Below are 20,238 nucleotides of genomic sequence, written 5' to 3'. Positions count from 1 at the left end.
TATCCCAGAGTATGATGTCACTGGTGACATTCCTCGGACGTAATCGCTGTGACCCCTGATGCTTTAAACTACTGTTTCAAATAATGTCTCAAACTGACAGGACTCCAGTGGAAAAAAAACCTGTCATCACGTGTGAAATTATGCCACGAAAACTTACCTGAAGGACATGACATTGCACTTTTTGACTTGTGATTGAAGGATGAACTGTAACTTGTATGTTTGTATCGTATTGAGGGAATGCTGAGAACTGTGAATGGAAAAAAAAGAGCTTTATTAGTATGGAAATATATTTTTTTCTATTCTATTTATATAAACTAATAATGATAATAAAAAAATACATACATTAATTCGCCTGCGTTGTTATTGTATAAGTGTCTGTTTCCGAAATGCATGGAGCGTCAACAATCACTCAATGTGGAATTTCCCCCCCACTGTTGGTACCGCCCACCTGCGTTCTGATTGGCTCAGACTCTTTCTTGGTCTGGTTTCCTCGCACGTGATTGGCTTTTCGGCCGTCCATCACGCTGCTTCCTGATTCATGGTGCGGTTTGTTATTGAGCGGAGCTCCTTTAAATGTGAAGGGAAATGTTGACGATCGGAGTTGAAAAAGTTGGTGAGTTGTCTTACACTGGTTTTCCAAGTTGTCCGAGTTGTTTATTAGTGAACATTGTGCGAGGAAAGTGGAATTTGGTTGAGGTGGGAGCGAGTAAAGTTTTAATGCGAACTTCTCCGCGGCTGCTACCTGACGTCGCTGTTACTCCTCCAGGTGAACGGAAATACCGTGGCACTCTTGACGCTTCCTCATAATGAGAACAATTTTTTTTAACCTTCATAGAGAAAGAGGGCTCAATTTTCGCCGCGGAGCAGCTGCTGGTACAGACACATCGAAGATGTCAGGACCCCCTGAACAGAACAGGAAGCGTCGTCCCTTCAAGCTGTTCCTGATCTCGACCGATCTTCAGGTCCAGGATGATCTGGAGGGTCTCGTTCTGCTGAGCAGGGGCTTCATCTGCCAAGAACAGGACCAGGGCAGGATCCGAAAGGACGCCCTCTGGGTTAAGGTACTAACTGACTTCATGGAAACTTCTTTCGAGTCCATGAACTAAACTTGATGGACTTCATTATCACAGTATTAAATATCGTCAGCAATAAAGGATGACATTTATTCAGATTTAGGACAGCAACCAACGAGTGTGATTAATTTATCTATCATTCTGACGATTAATCGGATTTTAAAGCTTGTCAAATTGTGCAGTTTTATCGTATCACTTTAGCCTTTTTATACAACACTGGAAATACACTGCTCAAAAAAATAAAGGGAACACTCAAATAACACATCCTAGATCTGCATGAATGAAATATTCTCATTGAATACTTTGTTCTGTACAAAGTTGAATGTGCTGACAACAAAATCACACAAAAATCATCAATGGAAATCAAATTTATTAACCAATGGAGGCCTGGATTTGGAGCCACACACAAAATTAAAGTGAAATATTCCCTTTATTTTTTTTTAGCAGTATACATTAAAAACGCAAATAGAGAAAGAATTCAATTAAATTTTAAACAAAAAAGTAAACATTTTATTTGAAAAAATGCAGTAACAGGATACCTTTAGCATATGCTTGGTCGTTTTTAATAAAGGTGACCTTGGGTGTCCAGAAAGGCGCCTATAAATAAAATGTATTATTATTATTATTATTATTATTATTATTAAAGGTGCATCTACAGCTAAAAAAATGCTTCAGACATCAACATGTGAAAAGCTCAGCCCTTTCTGCTCGACTTACCATTAATACACAGTAGGGTTGATCTGTTTTTGTTTTTTTTTTTGTTTTGTTTTATCTGTTTGTTTTTTTTATGAGTCAATTAATGATTAAATAACAAAACATGTTTAACAGGAGATATTTTTTATCTGACTAACTGCTCTGAGTACGTTGTTTTTTTCAACAAATTACCTTTTTTGTTACAAGTCTGTATGCGCTAGTTAACAATTAATTGATAACTAAATTAGTTGACGTCCACGATTATTTTAATAAGTAATTTAGAACAATTACTCACTTCAGCCCTAATAAGATTTAAACGTGTTTCAGTGATTAGACATACAGTAACAAACTTTCCACAGTTTACTTTACAACCATCAACTCCAATGTATTTTAATGGGATTTTAAATAGCTAAATCATTCATTTGTAGAAGGAACATCACAGCTTGTTTATATTTTTAATTTAAAAATGTACATTTTAAAACAAAAACTGTCATTTCCATTCATCCAACCTTGCTGAAGGAATCAAGTATGGATTTCACCTGGCCTCTTTTCCATAAAGGCCCAATTTGTGGAGTTCACGACATGGTCGACACGGTTACCAGAGTTATGTAAATACCGCCATATGCAGTTAAAATCACAAAGACAGCACTGCTACTACCTTGTGTTATCTTTGGTGAGGGAGCATCTAGTCAAAAGATTCTTCCACCTGAGCTGTGTGTCTCTGCAGCTCCCCCCGCGTTGCCATGATGGTGTTTGTTTACAAACAAAAACCTCTGAGGGCTTCACAAAACATCTAAAGAAATTAAATCAGTCGCAGGTAGACTCTGTGTTCTGATTAGCTTCTAAAGTCAATTATTTGTATTTCACGTAGAGAACTTCATGATTATACGCTGCTACATGTTGATTCACCGCAGTAAATCCCAGTCATATACACTGAGGTTTGTTCTTGTTACCGTTTTATTGCCATTGTTGTACTAGGGAAGTGTCAGAAGTCAACCTTCCCCACAAAGTGTTGTGAATCTTAGCCATACCTTAAATTCACTGTTAAGGTAAATTTAAGGTCATCTTCGTACACAACGTAGTTTTTTTTTTTTCTTCCCGCCTTGTGTGAACTACCTGTCCTTTTCATTTTCATGTAGGTGTTGGACAATGGACTCATGGTGAAAATAGAAAAGAAATACTTGCTGGAAATCTCGGCTGACCTCGTTGGACTGGTGGAGCCTGTGTCCGACCTGGAAGTTCGACTAAACTTACTAAGTAATGCGGTAGCGGTGTTAAGCGAATTAGATTGTTGTGCAATCACATGAAGATTGACATAAATCTTTTTTTTACAAATGTCTATGCAGTCAAATTTTCTAACTCTAATCTTTGTGTGTGTTGTGCCTTTTTTCAGACAATCCAGACAACCTGCGACAGCTGGCTTCTCTCCCCAACAATGCTCCGCTGTGGGTCCTGATCGGCGGTCAGGATGAGCTGGCCGAGGCCGAACTCAAGTACATCGGGCCGCTCAGCGGAGGGAGCAGCGCTTTGTATTTTGGAGTGGAGCTAAAGGTAATACTTGAGGGGTGGGTTCCCAGGAAAACTCCATAGATATGAAAGGACGAGTTGACCAAGTAACTTGGGGGGAGGGGGGCAAATGTCTAACCTTGTTAAAGGAGACAGGTTAACAAAATTGGATTGTTCGCTGTCATATATTTACAGTGCTTTGGAAAGTACTTATACTGTTTAATTATGATTAAACAATTTATAATCTGATAAATGATAAATCATCGGATTAATCATGATTAATCACCGGATTAATCATCGGATTAATCATCGGATTAATCCGATGATTTCTCCTGAGTAATCTCATGGTTAATTGTGGTTAATCCAAATGATTGATCATGATTTACCGTGATTAATCTTGACTATTTGTGATTTGGCGTGATTAATTATTATTTAGTGTGATTTATTGTAATTTAGCTTGATTAGTCGTGATTAATCGGATAATGATCATGATCATTAATCATGGCTCATGATTAATCATGATCATCACCAGATTGATCCAATGATTTATCATGATTGATTTGTAGAATGCAGATTAATAATAATTAATCATGACAGTCATGGAATTAATAATGATAATCATCATATTAATTATGATTAATCATGATTAATTGTATTATTCGGGTTAATCATTTCAACCCTAATTTTAATGCATGTTTGCTTGAAAAAAAAAGAAAAGAAGACAAATGAATTGCTCATGAAAAGCCTGTTGCTCTTCCAGGGATCTGCAGTAGGTAGAGGAACTTGCAATGGTTCCTTCAAGGGTGTCCGCTACTTCTCCTGTCCCGACGCCTGCGGCCTCTTCGTCCCCGTGAGCCACATCCGCCTCCGCCACTGGTCCAGCAGGAACAACATCAACGCACCGGAGAAAACCAGGGACCACTCCCGCCGCACCAACCATGGCATCAACGGCCACCGTACCAACAACGATCGCTCCAACCATCCCCACCTGCGTCGCATAAGCTTCCATCACAATCACCCCAAGGTCCAGCCGCAGACGCAGGCCGTGCTCTCGAGGACGGCCGAGTCGGCACCCATCGCCGTTCACAACAATCCACGCGGCTCATCGTCACCGCCACCGTTCCACATCGGCCAGAGAGTGTGCGTCAGCCTGGATGGCATTGTCCACGGCGGGGAGGTGCGGTTCTGTGGCGCGCTGCCTGGCCGATCCTCGTCTTCAACTTACGTCGGAGTCCTTCTGGTGAGCACGAACCACGCAAGATGCATCTGGTCTCAGGATGTTAAATCCTTCTCCTTACTTACTGGCTTGTTGGCGTTTTATTGTTGTAGGATGCTCCTGCTGGTAACTGGGACGGACTTTACAAGGAACATAGGCTCTGTCACATTCCCTGTCACCTCTACGGACTGTTGCTTCCCGTCAGCAACGTTTTTGCAGGTGCACCACAGGGTTTCCACCACATATTGATTGCCTAGTGGTACTGTCAGAAAATATTCATTTATTTATTTTATTTTTTCTTAATTCTGTGTTCTCAGAACAAAAATCTCAACATCCAAATCCTCTTCCCCAAGTTCCTAAGTCCATTTTAAAGCCGGCATTGTCCCCCAATACTAAACAAGCCCCGACGTCACCAGCTCCTGCTCCCAGGATGCCCCTGGTTCTGCCTGCTAAACAAGCACTCACGCCTCCTCTTCCTCCTCCAAAGCCTACACACAAACCTGTACTCATGCGCCCACTACCGCCTCCAAAACCTCAAAACCTAACACCAGTATCCGCCTCGGAGCACACCAACGGTTCCCACAGCCTTTTGTCGCCTTTAAGACCTGTAGACGACGAAGAGGAGAACAAGGAGGAGGAGGGTGCAGATGATTATAGAGGAACGGGACTGGAGACGGAGCTGGAGGTCGGGTCGATGGTTGAGGTGAACGACCCGCCGCTCTTCGGTGTTATCCGATGGATTGGTCATTTAGGGGCCGTCAAGGAGCCGGTGGCAGGAATTGAGCTGGTGAGTGTAGCTTCAGCTTCGGTTTTCTTGTTCAGTTTAATTTCTCTTGACTTTTAAATATTGTTGAGGTTGTGCACAAAACTGATCTCAGGTATGACACAGAACCGTTTTAGTTAACATCAGAGCATTCTGGTATGCTAAAATATTTTAAATTAAATGAAGAGTTGTAATTAATGAGACATTCCGTTGGATGAAAAAGTAAGGAATCACGAACAAAAGCTAATCAATTTTAATATGTTGTTGCGCCTGTTATTTCCTTTCTAAACATACAAGTCAATGATCTTATTCTTCACTGTGAGAGTCAAAGATTTGAGTCTAACCTTTTTTTTTTAATTCTCCATCAGTAGAAGTAAATGTTTTTGTCATTGTTTGAGTTAATCCAATTAGTTTTTATGTTTCTCATCAGTAAATACTTGCAAATCTAGATTAGTTTAATTAATAATAAATGTCCAATGTTTGATTCAGTTAATATCTCTTGGTGATATTTGTGATAGTCATTGAATCGCATGATAGTGGATAGTTTTGAAACAATAAATAAATGAACATTACATAGGTTTTATTAACAGTACAACGGTATAATTTAATGAAAAATGCCATGGAGGTTGCAAGACATTTGTTCAAGCTTATGTTAACGACTACATGTACAGGGTGTCTGTGCATTCTTAAAAAGTCTTAAATTCATGTATCCAAAATATGAGGACCTTAGAATGTATTGAATTCATTTTAACAAGCATTTCGGTATTTTGATATTCTTCCTGGACTTTTCTGTCAGGCAGAAGCTTAAGTTGCACTCAGATATTTTCATTGCATTCTGTGACTCAAGGCGTTTGAGGCTACCGCTAACTAGCTGCTAACACATCCTTGCTAGCCAACTAGCTAGCTGTTTGCGTCCATCTTTGCTAAGTGCAAATTTATCACCGGCTGGACAAAGTTTGTATATTTTTGTGGAAGCATGTCGTAAATTTCACTTAATAGTCTTAAATTTGAGTTGGTGAAACGTGCAGAGAAACCTTGAAGTTCTGTGTGGGCAATCCTGGTCCTCGAGGGCCGGTGTCCTGCAACTCTTAGATGTCTCCCTGGTCCAACACGCTTGAATCCAACAGCTGAATCACCTCCTAAGTGCAGTCAGGTTCTCCAGAGTCCTGCTAACAACCTCATTATTTGACTCAGGTGTGTTGAAGTTGAGGCACATCTAAAAGTTGCAGGAGACCGGCCCTCGAGGACCAGGATTGCCCACCCCTACATTAAAGGGACAGAAAATATGCCAGTTTCTAGGAAAGTGGTAGATATTCAGATTTTAGAGGAAATGATGTGGGATGCTGACAGACTCCTACCAAAGAAAACCAATTAGAGGTGTTGAATCAGAAAGTGATTCAGCAAAACATGACTTTCAGGGTGTGTCCGGTTATGCAACCGGATTACAGCACATGTTATTTTTTTTCCACACTCTTGCGTTTCAGGAGCAGGAGCTGTCTGCTGGGACAGATGGCAGTTACCTCGGCGAACGCCACTTCCGTTGCCCCGCCAACAAGGGGCTGTTCGTCAAGCTTCGTAACTGCAGACGGGACTCCAGGTTCCCCGTCCCCGAGAAGCCCGTCAACCAAGTGGAGCGTTGCAACTCGATAGGTGAGAAAGCGTTAGCCTCTTAGCCAAAGCTAGGCTGCACCTTGTCATGTGAAAGCTGGGACATTTCTGCATCCTGTCGCAGATTTGAAAGCAATGTCGCCTGTTCTCTTGTAATTCCAACCTGCATCCATGGCTCTCAGCGTTTGCAGATTGGGGAAGCGAGCGGGTGGACGAACACACTCCCCCGTTGGACGGGGACGAGGCCAGGCAGCTGTACGAAGGCTCAAAGAGAGGCATCCAGGGTCACCTCAACTCCTGCTACCTGGACGCCACGCTGTTCAGGTGAGAAACAAATTAATGTGTTTGAGAGAAAAACGATAGAAGCAGTAGCCTGGTTGCATAAATGTGCATTCTCCGTATCACATTGAGACACTTTTTGATTAGACATTCAGTTAGGGCTGCATCAAACGATTATTTTAGTTATCTATGAACAATTTCTCTGATGATTAATCGGATAGAAAAAATTGTCACGCTTTGCAGGTTTTTCATTTAAGCTTTTTTTTAATACAATATTAGAAATGCATTAATAAAATGCAAAGAAACAAATAATTAAATTTTTTAAATGAGAAAAAAAATATGCCTAAAATTTAAGAAAATCTGATCATTTCTGGATTAACCAGTTAATAATTAGATTTTTTTTTAAAAAAGTGTTTAAATGGATTTTTTTTTTTTTTTACAGAAGTTGAATCATGTTGAGGTAAAACTATGCCACTTGAGGAGTTATGGTAGAACATATTTATAGACAAAGATTTTTTATTATCTTAAAAAAAGATAAAATGCGGATATACGTTTTGCTTTTTTTAAATGCGAAATTTATATATTTTTTGTACAGTTTTGGCTTAATTACTGCTCAACCAGCTTTGTTTTCTCAGCAACTGGCCTTTTTTCAGTCTGTATCCTCCAGCTAACAATTATTTGATTACTAAATTGGTTGACAATTATTTCAGTAATTGATTCATCACGATTTATCCGATTAATTGTTTCGGCCCTAAACTCATTCATCAACTACATCAAATCTGACCAGCCTGAAATAAAGATCAGCTGTTCTCGTTGGATTTTTCTCAAGTTCACCTGCATTCTTAGACTAAAGTCATAGTTACCATACAGGTTTACAACAGATAATAAAAATTATTTTATTGAACAAATGTGCCAGTCAGGAGAAGGGAACAAAAATATCCAAAGCATTAAAGATTGAAACCCATTTTCTTACAAATACCTAGATACCCACAGGGAAACATTTAAACTGGGTTTCTGTCAAAGAAGAGCAGGTAAATCTGGTTAATTCGAGATGCAGGATACTGACAGACTCGTCTTTTCTGTTAATCAAAAAAAATGGACAACAAGTAAAGTAAAAATTTGTTTCCCTTTGTCTGCAGTTTGTTCTGCTGCTGCAGCTCGGCAGACTGGGTGTTATTTTGGCCATTTGACGCCGAAACGGACCAAAGCTCCAAACATGCTCAGGACCTGCTTCGCTGTGAGATAGTCAACCCACTGAGAAGGTGTGTGTGTGTGTGTGTGTGTGTGTGTGTGTGTTTGCTTTCTGTTTTCTTTTCTCAATGTTGGCAGAATATAGACAAAAATTTGCGCCCTTTTCTAAAGGAAACACAGACTGAGTGTTTCTGAAAAGCAGTCTCCCCACACAGAACCCAATCTAAAACGCACGTGTGTGTGTTGCTCTGTTATTAAGGAACGGCTATGTGTGTGCCAGTAAGACCATGGCTCTGAGGCGCCTGCTGGAAGCTGCCAACATCGATGCAGGGTTCACCAACCAGGAAAAAGGTGTGCATGCATTGTGTCCGGGCCTCTGATTTCCTGCTTTTCTTTTTCTTTTTACTTTGTTTTAGTTGTGTGTGTTTTATTTTTATTTTTTTAAGCTCTGTTCTAAAACTAAGGAATGTTGCCACACTGCTCTCTCACCCTGTCTGTCAGATCCCGAAGAGTTCCTGAACAAGCTTTTCCAGCTGCTGCGAGTGGAGCCGCTCCTAAAGATCAGGTAATTTTACTCATTGGCTCCTTTATTCTACCAGCATATAACACCGGCTGCAGGTTAACGCGCTCTTCCGGGTTCAAACGCGGTCACAGCTGCAGTCAGACCTGTAGCTCATAAGCAAAACAATGCCATCATCTCTGGTTGTCGCAGCGACAACGTTGCCGTTTCCCTCCATTCCCTGTGTTCCTGTGCATAGCACAACCAAGACCTACGGCTAGTTTAGTTCACAACATCAGAGACGCACCAGAGACACAATTGCAGAAATCTCTTAAGGGAATGAAACTCTGAGTTATTTTGCTGCACTACAAGTCATTTTCTACGTTCGTAGCAGGAAGAGAAGCTATATACTGTACTTTTTAACTCTAAATATTTGCTTTCATTGACAAAACCCCAGAAAAATCATGTTTACGGCTTCAGTAACCCCAGGGGAAAATACCTTCCCACGTGCCGCGTCTAAAAGTCACACCTGTCCCCCTCCCCTTTTTCTCTGTTTCAGATCAGTGACTCAGCAGGCTCAGGAGTGCCATCTCTACCAACTCTTTCCACCAACGCTCCCCGCCTCCCCAGCGCCCCCCGTCGACTCGCCCATCCCCATGGCCTCGCCCGCGTCCATGAGGGTCGCCAGCGTTCAGTCCCTGCTGGAGTCCTCCTTCCTGCACGGCGGCCTCAAGTTTGCCGAGGTAAAGCTCCGGATTTCATCATCCAGCTGGTACCATCCCCATTGCCTTACTGTGCAACTCCTCGAAAAAAAAAAAAAAACAAGAAAAAAACAATCTTGCTTACAGTTCAGGCTTTCTGCCCTTCATTAGATTGTCTCCGGTCGGTTTTTGACCAGGCCTATCAGGAGAAGAAGAAGAAGTTGTGTATATTGTGAATATTGAATTAACATCAGCAGCAGCCTTGTTCAGTTTGAGCCCAAATCCTCTGGACGAAGCCTGCAGCGAAGGACAAGGGGCTGGATTTTACAAGACTACTTACCCAAGAATTACAAAAGTTCTTGTTTCTTTTAGCTACTTTCAACAGAGGTGACATGCAATCTTCATATTGCTGTGAAGTGTTGCGTTAATATTTTTCTTCTTAGTTCATCTTGACTCCGTCATTATTGAACTTTACCTTTACTGCAAAAACGTGAATGAACTAAAGAACCAAGACATGAGTCTTTCAGCTCGACCTCAGCATAGGGATGTTTTTTGAACACTGAAACATTGATCAGACAAAGTGAGCCTGATTATCTTACAAGAACTTATATTTATATTCCTTGCCCCGCCAGGCTCCCTCCTGTCTACTTCTGCTAATGCCCCGGTTTGGGAAGGACTTCAAAATGTTTGACGCCATCTTGCCCTCCCTCAGTCTGGATATCACAGACTTGCTGGATGACAGTAAGAGTTTATTTCTTGTCTGTTGTGTCTAACATCACGTTTTGCTTGTTTCATTTGCAGTTTTTAGTTAATTTATGAATGCATGTCTTGCTGCGTGTACCTGTGTCCGTAGCTCTCAGGCAGTGCAGCATCTGCCAGGCTGTAGCCGAGTGGGAGTGTGTGCAGTGCTACGAAGACTTGGACATCACTCCCGGACAGCTCAAGCAATACTGCCAGACGTGCAACATGCAGGTATCCCTTCATCACCTGGAAAATCTGTTGCAATAATAATGGAAAAAAAAAAAACAAGAGCGGTATTGATTCTGTTCATTTTTTTTCTTCTGTGCACAACCAGGTTCACAGTCACAGGAACCGCGCGTCGCACAACCCGGTCAAGATCGCTGTTCCTCAGGGGCCGTGGTCGGGCCCTCTGCATCACACCCGCCAGCGGATGTCTCTCTTTGCGGTGACGTGCATCGAAACCAGCCATTACGTCAGCTTCGTCAAGCACGGACCCCAGGCCTCCGACTGGTTGTTCTTCGACAGCATGGCAGACCGAGAAGGTGAGCGGGAGGGCAGCGCAAGTCACTTCTCTTGTGTCAAACACAAAAGCCTCACATTCATTTGTTCGCTTCCTCACCCAGGCGGCGAGAACGGCTTCAACATCCCCCAGGTGAGGGCGTGTCCCGAGGTGGGCCGCTATCTGGGCCTGACGGAGGAGGAGCTGAGCAGGGTGGACGCCTCGTCTCTGAGGGAGTCGACCCGCAGGCTGCTCTGCGACTCCTACATGTGCCTGTACCACAGCCCAGAGCTCAGCCTCTACAAGTGATGTGAAGAAAACCAATGAAGTGAAGTGAAGAAGAGCGGAAAAACAAACTGAAAATGTTTTTCTTATAAAATGAAGGAAAAAAACAAATGCACTCACAAGATGTCTTGTAGCAGAAACAACCAACTTTTTACACAGCATTCATTTATCTTTATTATGGGAGTCATGTTATTTTTTTGCCTTTTGAACAAACATGAAGAAGCTGAGCCTTAATCACTCGCCTTATATCTGTGTTTAAGCTGTTTCTCAATGTGCATACACTGTACAGAACCACTGTGCCTCTTATATGTGACTCATGTATGCTTAATACAGTTTGCACTGCTTTGATTGTCAGTACGTTTGTATATAATATGATTGTTCTGAACTGACAGCTACGATGCACATACATGTTTAACTTTTTATTCTTCATGTGGTGTTTAGATGTTGCAGCGTATCACTGTGGGTAATGTTTGATATAATAAAAGCCCTATATTTGGTCTGTTTTCGGTTGTATTTGTTGTTGGTGGGTTCGTCTTATTTCTTTTTTTAAACAATATTCTGACATCCGAATATCTCACAGAGCACCGTTTAGTTTGTCATCTGAAAATGGCATAACACTGGATCAGGGGTGCTCAAGACGTTGGTCGCGATCTATCAGTGGATCACAGGAAGGTTTTGAGTAGATCACCTGTTCAGGTTATTTTACCTTTGTTTGCCTCTTCACTAAATCTATAAAGGTGTAGTCAGGTCATTCCCCTAAACCAGGGATGTCAAACTCATTTTCATTTTGGGCCATATCAAAAATCTGAATGTTCTTAAAGTTGTTCAACTTATTCTGATTGTGCCAGAATAAGTTGATAAAACCAATTAAATTGCGAAAATACCAATAAATAGCTGTTCCTCCAATATTTTCAGATTGTTTTGACAATGACAGATTTTGTGGTGAATATTTAGAAATGTCTGTAAGGCATTTTTACTATATTGCGCTGATGTTAAATTTTGCAGATTTGTGAAAAATTGTAAGAACTTATTGATGTAATTTGGAGTTTAAAGGGCCACATAAAAAACTACGCCGGGCCAGATGTGGCCCCCGGGCCTTAAGTTTGACACCTGTGCTCTAAATTGCAAGGTGGGTAAATAGTGCATTCACCATAGAAGCTGCTGAGAGGTCAAAGGTAACTCAAAAAGAACAATCCATATATAATTTACCTTTTAAATCACAATTGTATCCTAGTTTATTTTGGTCCATCACATAAATTCTCCAAACTACATAATTTGTCGAAAAAGTTTGAGTATGTAGACTGCATAGCTTTGGACCATATCTTAAGATATAATTCAATGCAAAAGATGGAAAAACATAAAATAGGATGTGTGGGACATAAAAAAATTTAAATATTTTAGAATAATCTTAACTTTTATAACGCAAAATCCCTGTGTAGGTAAGTAAATGTGGCGGAAGCTTCCTCCCCAATATGGCGGCGACGCTAACGTACCAACGACTGGCTGTGCGACGTGTACGTGCACCTACGTCTCTGAGCGTAACTGCGCCATCATTGCGGGCCTAGGAATCAGCGAGTGTCGGCGGAACAAGTTGTTCTTCGGCTCTCCTTACGGGCCAGTGTCGTTTGTTTCTCTTAAAAAGCCCACTTTGAACGGCAGCAACACTGGTTTAGATGTATTTGTAAGGTAAGCTAACCTCCAACAGTGCGCGTGGCTTTAAGTGTTCGGCGTTAGCTGACAGCGACACCCTGCCTGCGCTGCCTCGAGTTGCTACTTCTAACTGCGGGGCTGCCGCTGTGTTCACTGGAACAACTTAAACCAACTAATATCTGTACAGTAATACCTAATCCAAATCTCCCTGACTGCTATCAGTACGTGCTAATGTCCTGTCTTATTGTTATCCATATGTCTGTGTCAGAAAGCTCTAAACAAAGCTATTGCTTGATTAAATTCGCCCGCTGCTGAACAAAAATCTTAGTTTTAAAGCGTGCTTGTGTCAAATTAGCAGAAATTGCATCTGTGACAAATAAAAAGGTGATAGAAGTGCAAATTATTCCTATTTCAGCTTCTGGAAATGGACTTCTTTATGCTATTTATAATGTAATCGTTGATTAGTGGTTAGATTTGACTTAATTTCTGCTTTAGATGTTATTCATACCTGTACCAGATCTGATTTCATACTGTTGTGAGCTTATTAGTATCCACTGTTCCAGGAAGGTTTCTGTCCATGACATTTAAATATTTTTACTGTTGTCAGTGTGTTACATTTATATTGTTCAGTCATTTTGGTAACGTGATTTACAAAAGTATTCACACACCCCTGGAGCTTTTTGTATGTTACAACCACAAACTTCAGTGTACACCAACACAGAGTAGGGCATAGTGGTGAAGAAGAAGGAAAAGTTTTCACGTCTTGGCACATATTCTCAACCGAAAGGTCTGGACTTTGACTTTATTAAGGGGTATCATATTAAAGGCTTGAACAACCCCACTAAAATCTGCTAAAATTTGTGGTTGTTGTGACATGACGACATGAGGAAGAAGTTGAAGTAATATTCCTGTAAGCCCTTTGTGGATTGTCTTCTGCAGTAAAACTGTGGTTTCTTTATTCATTACATTAAAATTTTTTTCCTTTACTTGATGTTCAAAAGGCTACCGATAAGATGCTAATACTTGCTTGCTAACTTAAAAAAGGGAAGATAAAACAAAAATTTAATGAATATCAACATGTATTTTTCTAGCTGCGTGCAGGTGCACACTGTCTCCAAGGACCAGCGGTGAAGTTTGTTGTCATGGCGTCTCCAGGGGGACAAGGAGGAGGAGCTTTGTCCACAAGAGGAGGCAGCGGAGCCCGAAGGATGAAGTGGGCCCTTGAGCTCAGTGTGGGAAACGCAAGGTAGACTGCTCTTCTATCACCTTCCCTATGTTTACATACCTTTTGTATATGTACTGGAGTACTGTGTTCTAGACTGTAGCAGGCACTTGAAACTATTTATGGTTCAAAATGAAATAACCATTTTACATTTTTTTCTTTAAATACGCAAATAGCATTAGCCAGGAATCTATTTATTCGGAAACAAAAAGTTGCAGAGCATGCCATCTAAACATGCACCACTGTTGACCACAACAGTTTTCAGCTTGATCAGCCCTGACAGGTATTTAAAAAAAAGACATATTATGTTACACGACATCTTTTGGCTCATTTGGTTTGTTAGATGCAAGTCAAACATCCAGCGGATAACAGGATGACTGAACATACTCTCATTTATTGTTTCGACATATTTTATGGGACATGTTAGATTTGGAAATATTAGGACCTTTAAAAAGTCCTAGCTTCATTTATCTAAACTTAAGGCCTTAAATTTTCTTAAATTTGTTAAAGGTGAATATAGTAATCGCAGGTCTTAAATTTTGTTGTGGCAGAACTATTCAGTCTTATATTTTCTATGTAGGTTTTTTTTCTATCAGCCAGAAGTTTGAGGCTTTATTTGACTCAAGGCAATTAAGGCTACCGGTAACAAGATGCTAATACTTGCCTGCTAACTAGCTGGCAAGCAGACAAACAAGCCATTAGCAGCTAGCATATGGTTCATTTACAGTTAGCATATGGCTCTCTAGTTAGCTAGAGTGCCACAAATAAAAAAGAAAAACAACTCTTAGAGTTTTGGTACATCGTTGTCATTATATAGGTCTTAAATGCTATTCATAATGGTCTTAAAAAGTTTTAAATTTAAATTGATAAAACCTGCATAACCCTGTAATAATCTTTTCAGTATCAGTAAGTTAAAGCTTTATAAGAGACAGAATTTGGCCACAAAGCTCTGATTTCAAAATCTGTTTTCGTACATCAAGAGAACCGAATCAGACACAATAAACCCACATTTTCTTTTTAGCACTGAGCAATTCCTACTAGCTTTGCCATTCTGTCCACTTTCAAATAAATAACAAGTGTTCATCTGGACATTGGAGGCCATAATTTAAAGGATGGCCTCTGCTTGGTCACATGGTGTTTAGAATATAATTAAACCAAGATGGATCCGTCTCTAGTTGGTCAAAACGACCACTCTCCACACATTAGCACTGATCTGTTTGCAGAAACAGTTCGATTCAAAGCTGCACTGTTGTTGCCGCTTGCAGGAGCCGCGGTGACCGACAAGGCGGTCAGGGCGACGTCGTTTACCCCATCGGCTACTCAGAGAAACCCGTTCCCGACACCAGCATCCAGGAGACCGACAAGAACCTGGTGGAGAAGGTAGCGTGGTTAGCATTGCTAAAACAGACAGTCTCCATGTGTGCTTCCTTGAGCATTTCCAACATTTTAACATCCAACATATTCCATAACGGACAAAAGCTGAAACACAAAACAAAGTTTGCTGTCACAAACCTCAAACTTTGCAGTGCTAAAGGAGTTTATTTGACAGATTTGCTGTTTTTGCCGCAAACTTGACTCTCTCTCTTCCTCTCTCTCTTTCTTTTCTTGTTTTGTGTTGCAGCGCTGCTGGGACGTGGCCCTCGGGCCCCTAAAGCAGATTCCCATGAACCTGTTCATCATGTACATGTCTGGCAACACCATCTCCATCTTCCCCATCATGATGGTCTGCATGATGGCCTGGAGGCCCATACAGGCTCTCATGTCGATGTCAGCGAGTGAGTGTTCAGTATTGAGTTTGCCCGCTGGTTCCGCTCTGAATCCGTGTTCGCTTCTGACGCGCTGACCGTGTTTGTCCTGATCGCTCAGCCTTCAAGCTGTTGGAGAGCTCCAGTCAGCAGTGGCTACAGGGGCTCGTCTACCTGATCGGTAACCTCCTAGGAGCGGCGTTGGCCATTTATAAGTGTCAGTCGATGGGGCTGCTTCCGACACACTCGTCCGATTGGCTGGCTTTCATAGAGCCGCCACAGGTAACGTCACAAACACACACACAGGCTGACGACCGTAGACGCTTACCAAAAGAAGCCTTTCAGATGATACAAATGTTGTCGTAATAATAAATGATGACGCGGCGTTTGTTCCAGAATAAGTCAAGCTGGGTTTTATTCTGATATTTCCTAATATGGTATCATACAGAGGGTTGCAATATTTATAATCCAAAATGCCATTTTTGCCGTCAGTCTAATAACTCATTAGAGCCACAGATGTTTCATGAATGACAGAGTAGCAGGGCTATACTGAGAAAAAAGAATAAATGCAGGAATAAAGTTTTATGAGAATAAAGTCAGACTAATATGAGACGAAAGTCATATTACAAGGATAGTCATACGAGAATAAACTTGAAATAATAAGAATAAACTCATATTAAGAGAAAGTCATATTTAAATAGTATGAGAATAAGGTCATAGTATTTTTGAGAAAAAAAGTCAGTATTTTTATAATAAAGTCCTAATAGTACAATAATAAACTTGTAATGTTATGAGAATAACCTTATTCTTGTAATTTTATATATTTTAAAATTTTCTTAACGTGGCTCTAATACTCTGTCGTAATTCGTAATAGGATTTGTACCATGTCATGAATTTTTAAACTATAAATACAGGAGAGCTGTGGTGTTTTGTTTTTTGTTAGGCAATATGGCTCTCCAACCAGGGTGTTATTCTGACAGAGGGCAGCTCAAGCATTTGATCAAATCATTCGCCAGAGGTCGTTTTAAACTCAGTTTGGTGATTTCAGAGTAATGTAGAAGTGAAAGCTGCGACTTAAAGACAGATCAAACCTGTTATGCATTACTCTACTCTGATTACAGATTATTTAGCTTTTTTAAAGAAGAGGCCTGTGAAAAGGCCCTGCTGCACTGGTTTCTAAAACCAACAGGTTTGGTTGAAACCGGGGCGACAAGGTGTCCGTTTAGCCCCGTTGTCCCCTCTGCAGCTCTGAATCTTGCAGCAAGTTTTATAGTGGTTTTTGTCAATAACTTTCAACTTTGGTTTGTAGTTCTGCTTGACAGAACTACAAGCATAACTTGTTCTTGTCTGTGGTATGCTAGTAAGGTGTTAGACAAGTTTTTCTAACACCTTCAATTGTGCATGGGAACACTCACCTTGAGGACTCTTTTTTTTTTTCTTCTTTTTTCTTTGTGGTAAAGGCAGTAGGTTAAACGTTTAGGATGATCCATCATGTCCAGCATGTGTTAAACAGGGCTGACTTTTTTTCACTTCCGTTACCAATATGTGAGGTTTAGTATCAGCTGATATGGGAAAACAGCACTGAACTGACTTTTTTTTTTTAACATAAATATACCGAATTACAATTTTATTTGATCACTCTGCACCACAGTGGCAGAGTAGTGTCATGAGCTTGGTCAAACATGGAAAAACAGCAAAACTTTAATTTGTTCAGCCAGTGCAATAGCCAATGTAAAATAAACAATATATTGAAACTGATAAACGCAATAAACTTGGTCAGACATTAAAAAAATAAACTGCAGCAAAGCTTTCAAATGGTTGAGAAAGTTCAATTAGGAAATCTAAATATAATGTGATATAAATAATAAAGCAAGACGTCACTCAGAGAACAAAGCATAGAATTAGAGTAAATAAATCTGCATTTATGGATCTGGCGCATCGTCACCAATACCTGATTTAGATTTTTTTTTTTTCCAATATCGGGACCGATACGGATATTGATGTCTCTACTGACACCATAATATTTTGTTTTTGTTTGTCCTGGACAGAGGATGGAGATCATGGGCGGAGGGATGGTGCTGTGAAGCGGACTTCCGCTGAGGTCACATACTGTACATACTCCTCTACTCTTCTTCTTCTTCTTCTTCTTCTATTTCTTGCCACACCACCAGGCAGCCCATCGCAGCTGAAACAAAAGCCTGACTTTTAGCCATTTCCAGACGCCATCAGGATCCAGACTCGACCACCTCAGCTAAAACAGACACGTTTACTACAGCACAGCTTAACATCAGGGATTTATCCACCATGTTCTCCATCAGCCCCCTCTCTCTTCTGGGTTTGTTGCTGAAGCGTTACTTTGGTCTTCCTCTCTGGCGATAAGCAAGCATCCTTTTTTTTTTTTTTTTAAATACTCTCATAAAGATAGCAGATAATGTTGACTACTGTTCGGCTACTGTAATTTTCTGTGCAGATAAAAATTGACTTTGCAGTAGATTTTTAATGGGAGTATTTCATAGCTCACAGATCAGAGACCATAACATCACTAATAAAAATCATTTTGTCCGTATAATTCCTGAAATTGTTGGGCAGAGTCTGCAAAAATGTTTAGCTTTTTTTTCCCCAAAGAAACAAAAAAAATTGTTTCAGTTCAATCACGTTTTTTTTAAATTTTTTAATTTTGTTGTATATTCAGTTTGTAGTGAAATAATTCAGTTTGTCAACACAACTTCAACCCTCTGCCCAGCAACATTAACTCAGTTTTAATTTATAGGTATGTTTAATTTATGCTGATTTGCCTATGAAAATGTTCTATAAATAAATTCTTATTGCTTGAAATAGAATGTTTTCAACTGTGTCAATAAATATATTGAAGGAAAAAAGATGCTTTCTTCATGCTTTAAAAAATAGGTTAATTTTTGCTTCCTGTTGGGTCCAATAGCCTCACTTGGCATCACTGATTTGATAAGTGTCCTTTTGTTTGTCTTGATTTTACATTGTATCTGATAAAATCATTTAAGTTTGTCTTTTTAGATCAAACTGCAATAAATACATGGACTTATAGATCACACAGCTGCTTCTCAGTAAATTAATATGGGGTCAAAAAGTTAATTGTTTCAGTAATTCTGTTAAAAGATTAAACACATTACGGAAAATATGTGTTTATTAGACTTTCAATGTTTTTCAAGCTTTCAAAGAATTGAAAAGTCTACATTTTCAACATAGGTACACCTCTCCTGTGACAGAATCTAAAAATCTCATTGTATGAGTTTTATATAATTAATTTGCATTTTAATTAAAATAAGGATTTGATCACCAACGAACCAGCAAGAATTCAGGCTCTCACAGACGTGTTAGTTCATCTTTAAGAAGCCCTCCGATCCTCCACTCATTACCTGTGGTAAATGCGCCTAGTGGGACTCGTTCACCTGTTTACAAGACACCTGTCCGCACAATCGTATTCAAACTAAAAGTAGAAGATATTTTGGATAGGATACAATGGTATTGTAGGATGTCGTCCATACTCTGATCTAGAATGTGGCGGTAATGCCCCTTAAAGTTGTTTGTTAACTGCCATAAGATACAAGAAGACAAATCAGACTCCAATCTCAGCACTATGGCAAGACCAAAGAGCTGTTTGTCCTAATCCAAGGACAAAATGACCTGCAAAAGGCTGGGATAGGCTACAGGACAATAGGAAAACAGATTGGTAAGAAGGCAACAATTTTTGACACCAGAAAACGGAAGATGACTGTCATTCTCTCCCAGACTGGGGTTCCATGGAAGATATGACCTTGTAGAGAATCCATGATCGTGAGAAAGTTGGGGGATTATCCCATAGCTATTTGGGAGTATCTGGTCAATGACCTGAAGAGATGTGGGTCTCCAGTCTCAAAGTTTACCCTTGGTAACCCCAAAACCTGAAAGATCAGGACTAGATCTGTATGGAGAAGTGGACAAAAGCCCTGCTGCATTTGCCTGCAAACCTGGACAGAACAGAACTATAGGAAACCTTTTTTCTTTTTTTCTTTTTTTCTTTTTTTTTGACGATTTCCTTTCAAAAAACCTCAACTTTTGCTGTGGTCTGACAACTAATTGGGATTCATGTTATATCCTGTGTAAGTCATATGATTAAAAAGATCATCACTGTCCTTTTTCACTGGTAAAATCACAATTTTATCCAATTTTCCCAAGTAAAACATTTATAAAGAAAAATAGACTTTTAATGTTTGAAATTTAATTAACAGGGTGACTCCGAAAAAACTTTCAAGCTAATGCTGTAATCACTTTTTATAATGAAAATAGTTAACTTGGCCTTTGGGCTAGAAACGAAGAGGCTCTATATTGTAGAAAGAATGTTAATTGCATCAGAGAACAAAAAACATGATTTCTTAATTGTTACCCTACATACATGATCCTGGAACCACCTGAAAGTTGATCTAACATTATTTCAAATGATACCAAGACAAGAACTCTTGGACCTTTTACATGGAAGATCAAATCCATGGGAAAGCAGCAGAGCACAGCACCTCCTTGTGGATGACATGATGCAACACATGTAAACAGTGAT

The 20,238-nt window shown here is 40.2% G+C and overlaps 2 protein-coding genes across 4 annotated transcripts; both read left to right on the top strand.

Moving 5' to 3' along the window:
- The first annotated feature begins 501 nt into the window (after positions 1-501).
- Positions 502-11,557, top strand: cyld3 (cylindromatosis (turban tumor syndrome) 3). 3 transcript variants are annotated; one of them, XM_007561696.2, is made up of 17 exons: positions 502-613; positions 836-1,061; positions 2,906-3,023; positions 3,160-3,317; positions 4,033-4,512; positions 4,602-4,707; positions 4,806-5,275; positions 6,736-6,901; positions 7,042-7,183; positions 8,278-8,400; positions 8,589-8,680; positions 8,831-8,894; positions 9,388-9,571; positions 10,162-10,270; positions 10,383-10,501; positions 10,605-10,812; positions 10,894-11,557. In XM_007561696.2, the coding sequence occupies exons 2-17, from the start codon at positions 891-893 to the stop codon at positions 11,076-11,078; spliced, it is 2,895 nt and encodes a 964-aa protein (XP_007561758.1). In that variant the 5' UTR covers positions 502-613; positions 836-890; the 3' UTR covers positions 11,079-11,557. The 3 variants fall into 3 exon arrangements, with proteins under 3 accessions (XP_007561758.1, XP_007561759.1, XP_007561757.1); XM_007561697.2 differs by lacking the exon at positions 502-613 and adding an exon at positions 621-766; XM_007561695.2 differs by lacking the exon at positions 502-613 and having other exon boundaries at positions 780-1,061.
- A 1,029-nt stretch (positions 11,558-12,586) lies between these two features.
- emc4 (ER membrane protein complex subunit 4) lies at positions 12,587-18,550 on the top strand. The gene is made up of 6 exons (XM_007561698.2): positions 12,587-12,740; positions 13,796-13,950; positions 15,192-15,306; positions 15,548-15,701; positions 15,793-15,953; positions 17,720-18,550. Exons 2-6 carry the CDS (start codon positions 13,847-13,849, stop codon positions 17,753-17,755), a joined length of 570 nt encoding a protein of 189 aa, XP_007561760.1. The 5' UTR covers positions 12,587-12,740; positions 13,796-13,846; the 3' UTR covers positions 17,756-18,550.
- The last annotated feature ends 1,688 nt before the right edge of the window (positions 18,551-20,238 follow it).

Source organism: Poecilia formosa, unplaced genomic scaffold, assembly GCF_000485575.1.
Source record: "Poecilia formosa unplaced genomic scaffold, Poecilia_formosa-5.1.2 Scaffold130, whole genome shotgun sequence".
NCBI lineage: Eukaryota > Metazoa > Chordata > Actinopteri > Cyprinodontiformes > Poeciliidae > Poecilia > Poecilia formosa.
Note: the sequence above shows the minus strand (reverse complement) of the source record. Positions and strands in the feature narration are given on the sequence as shown.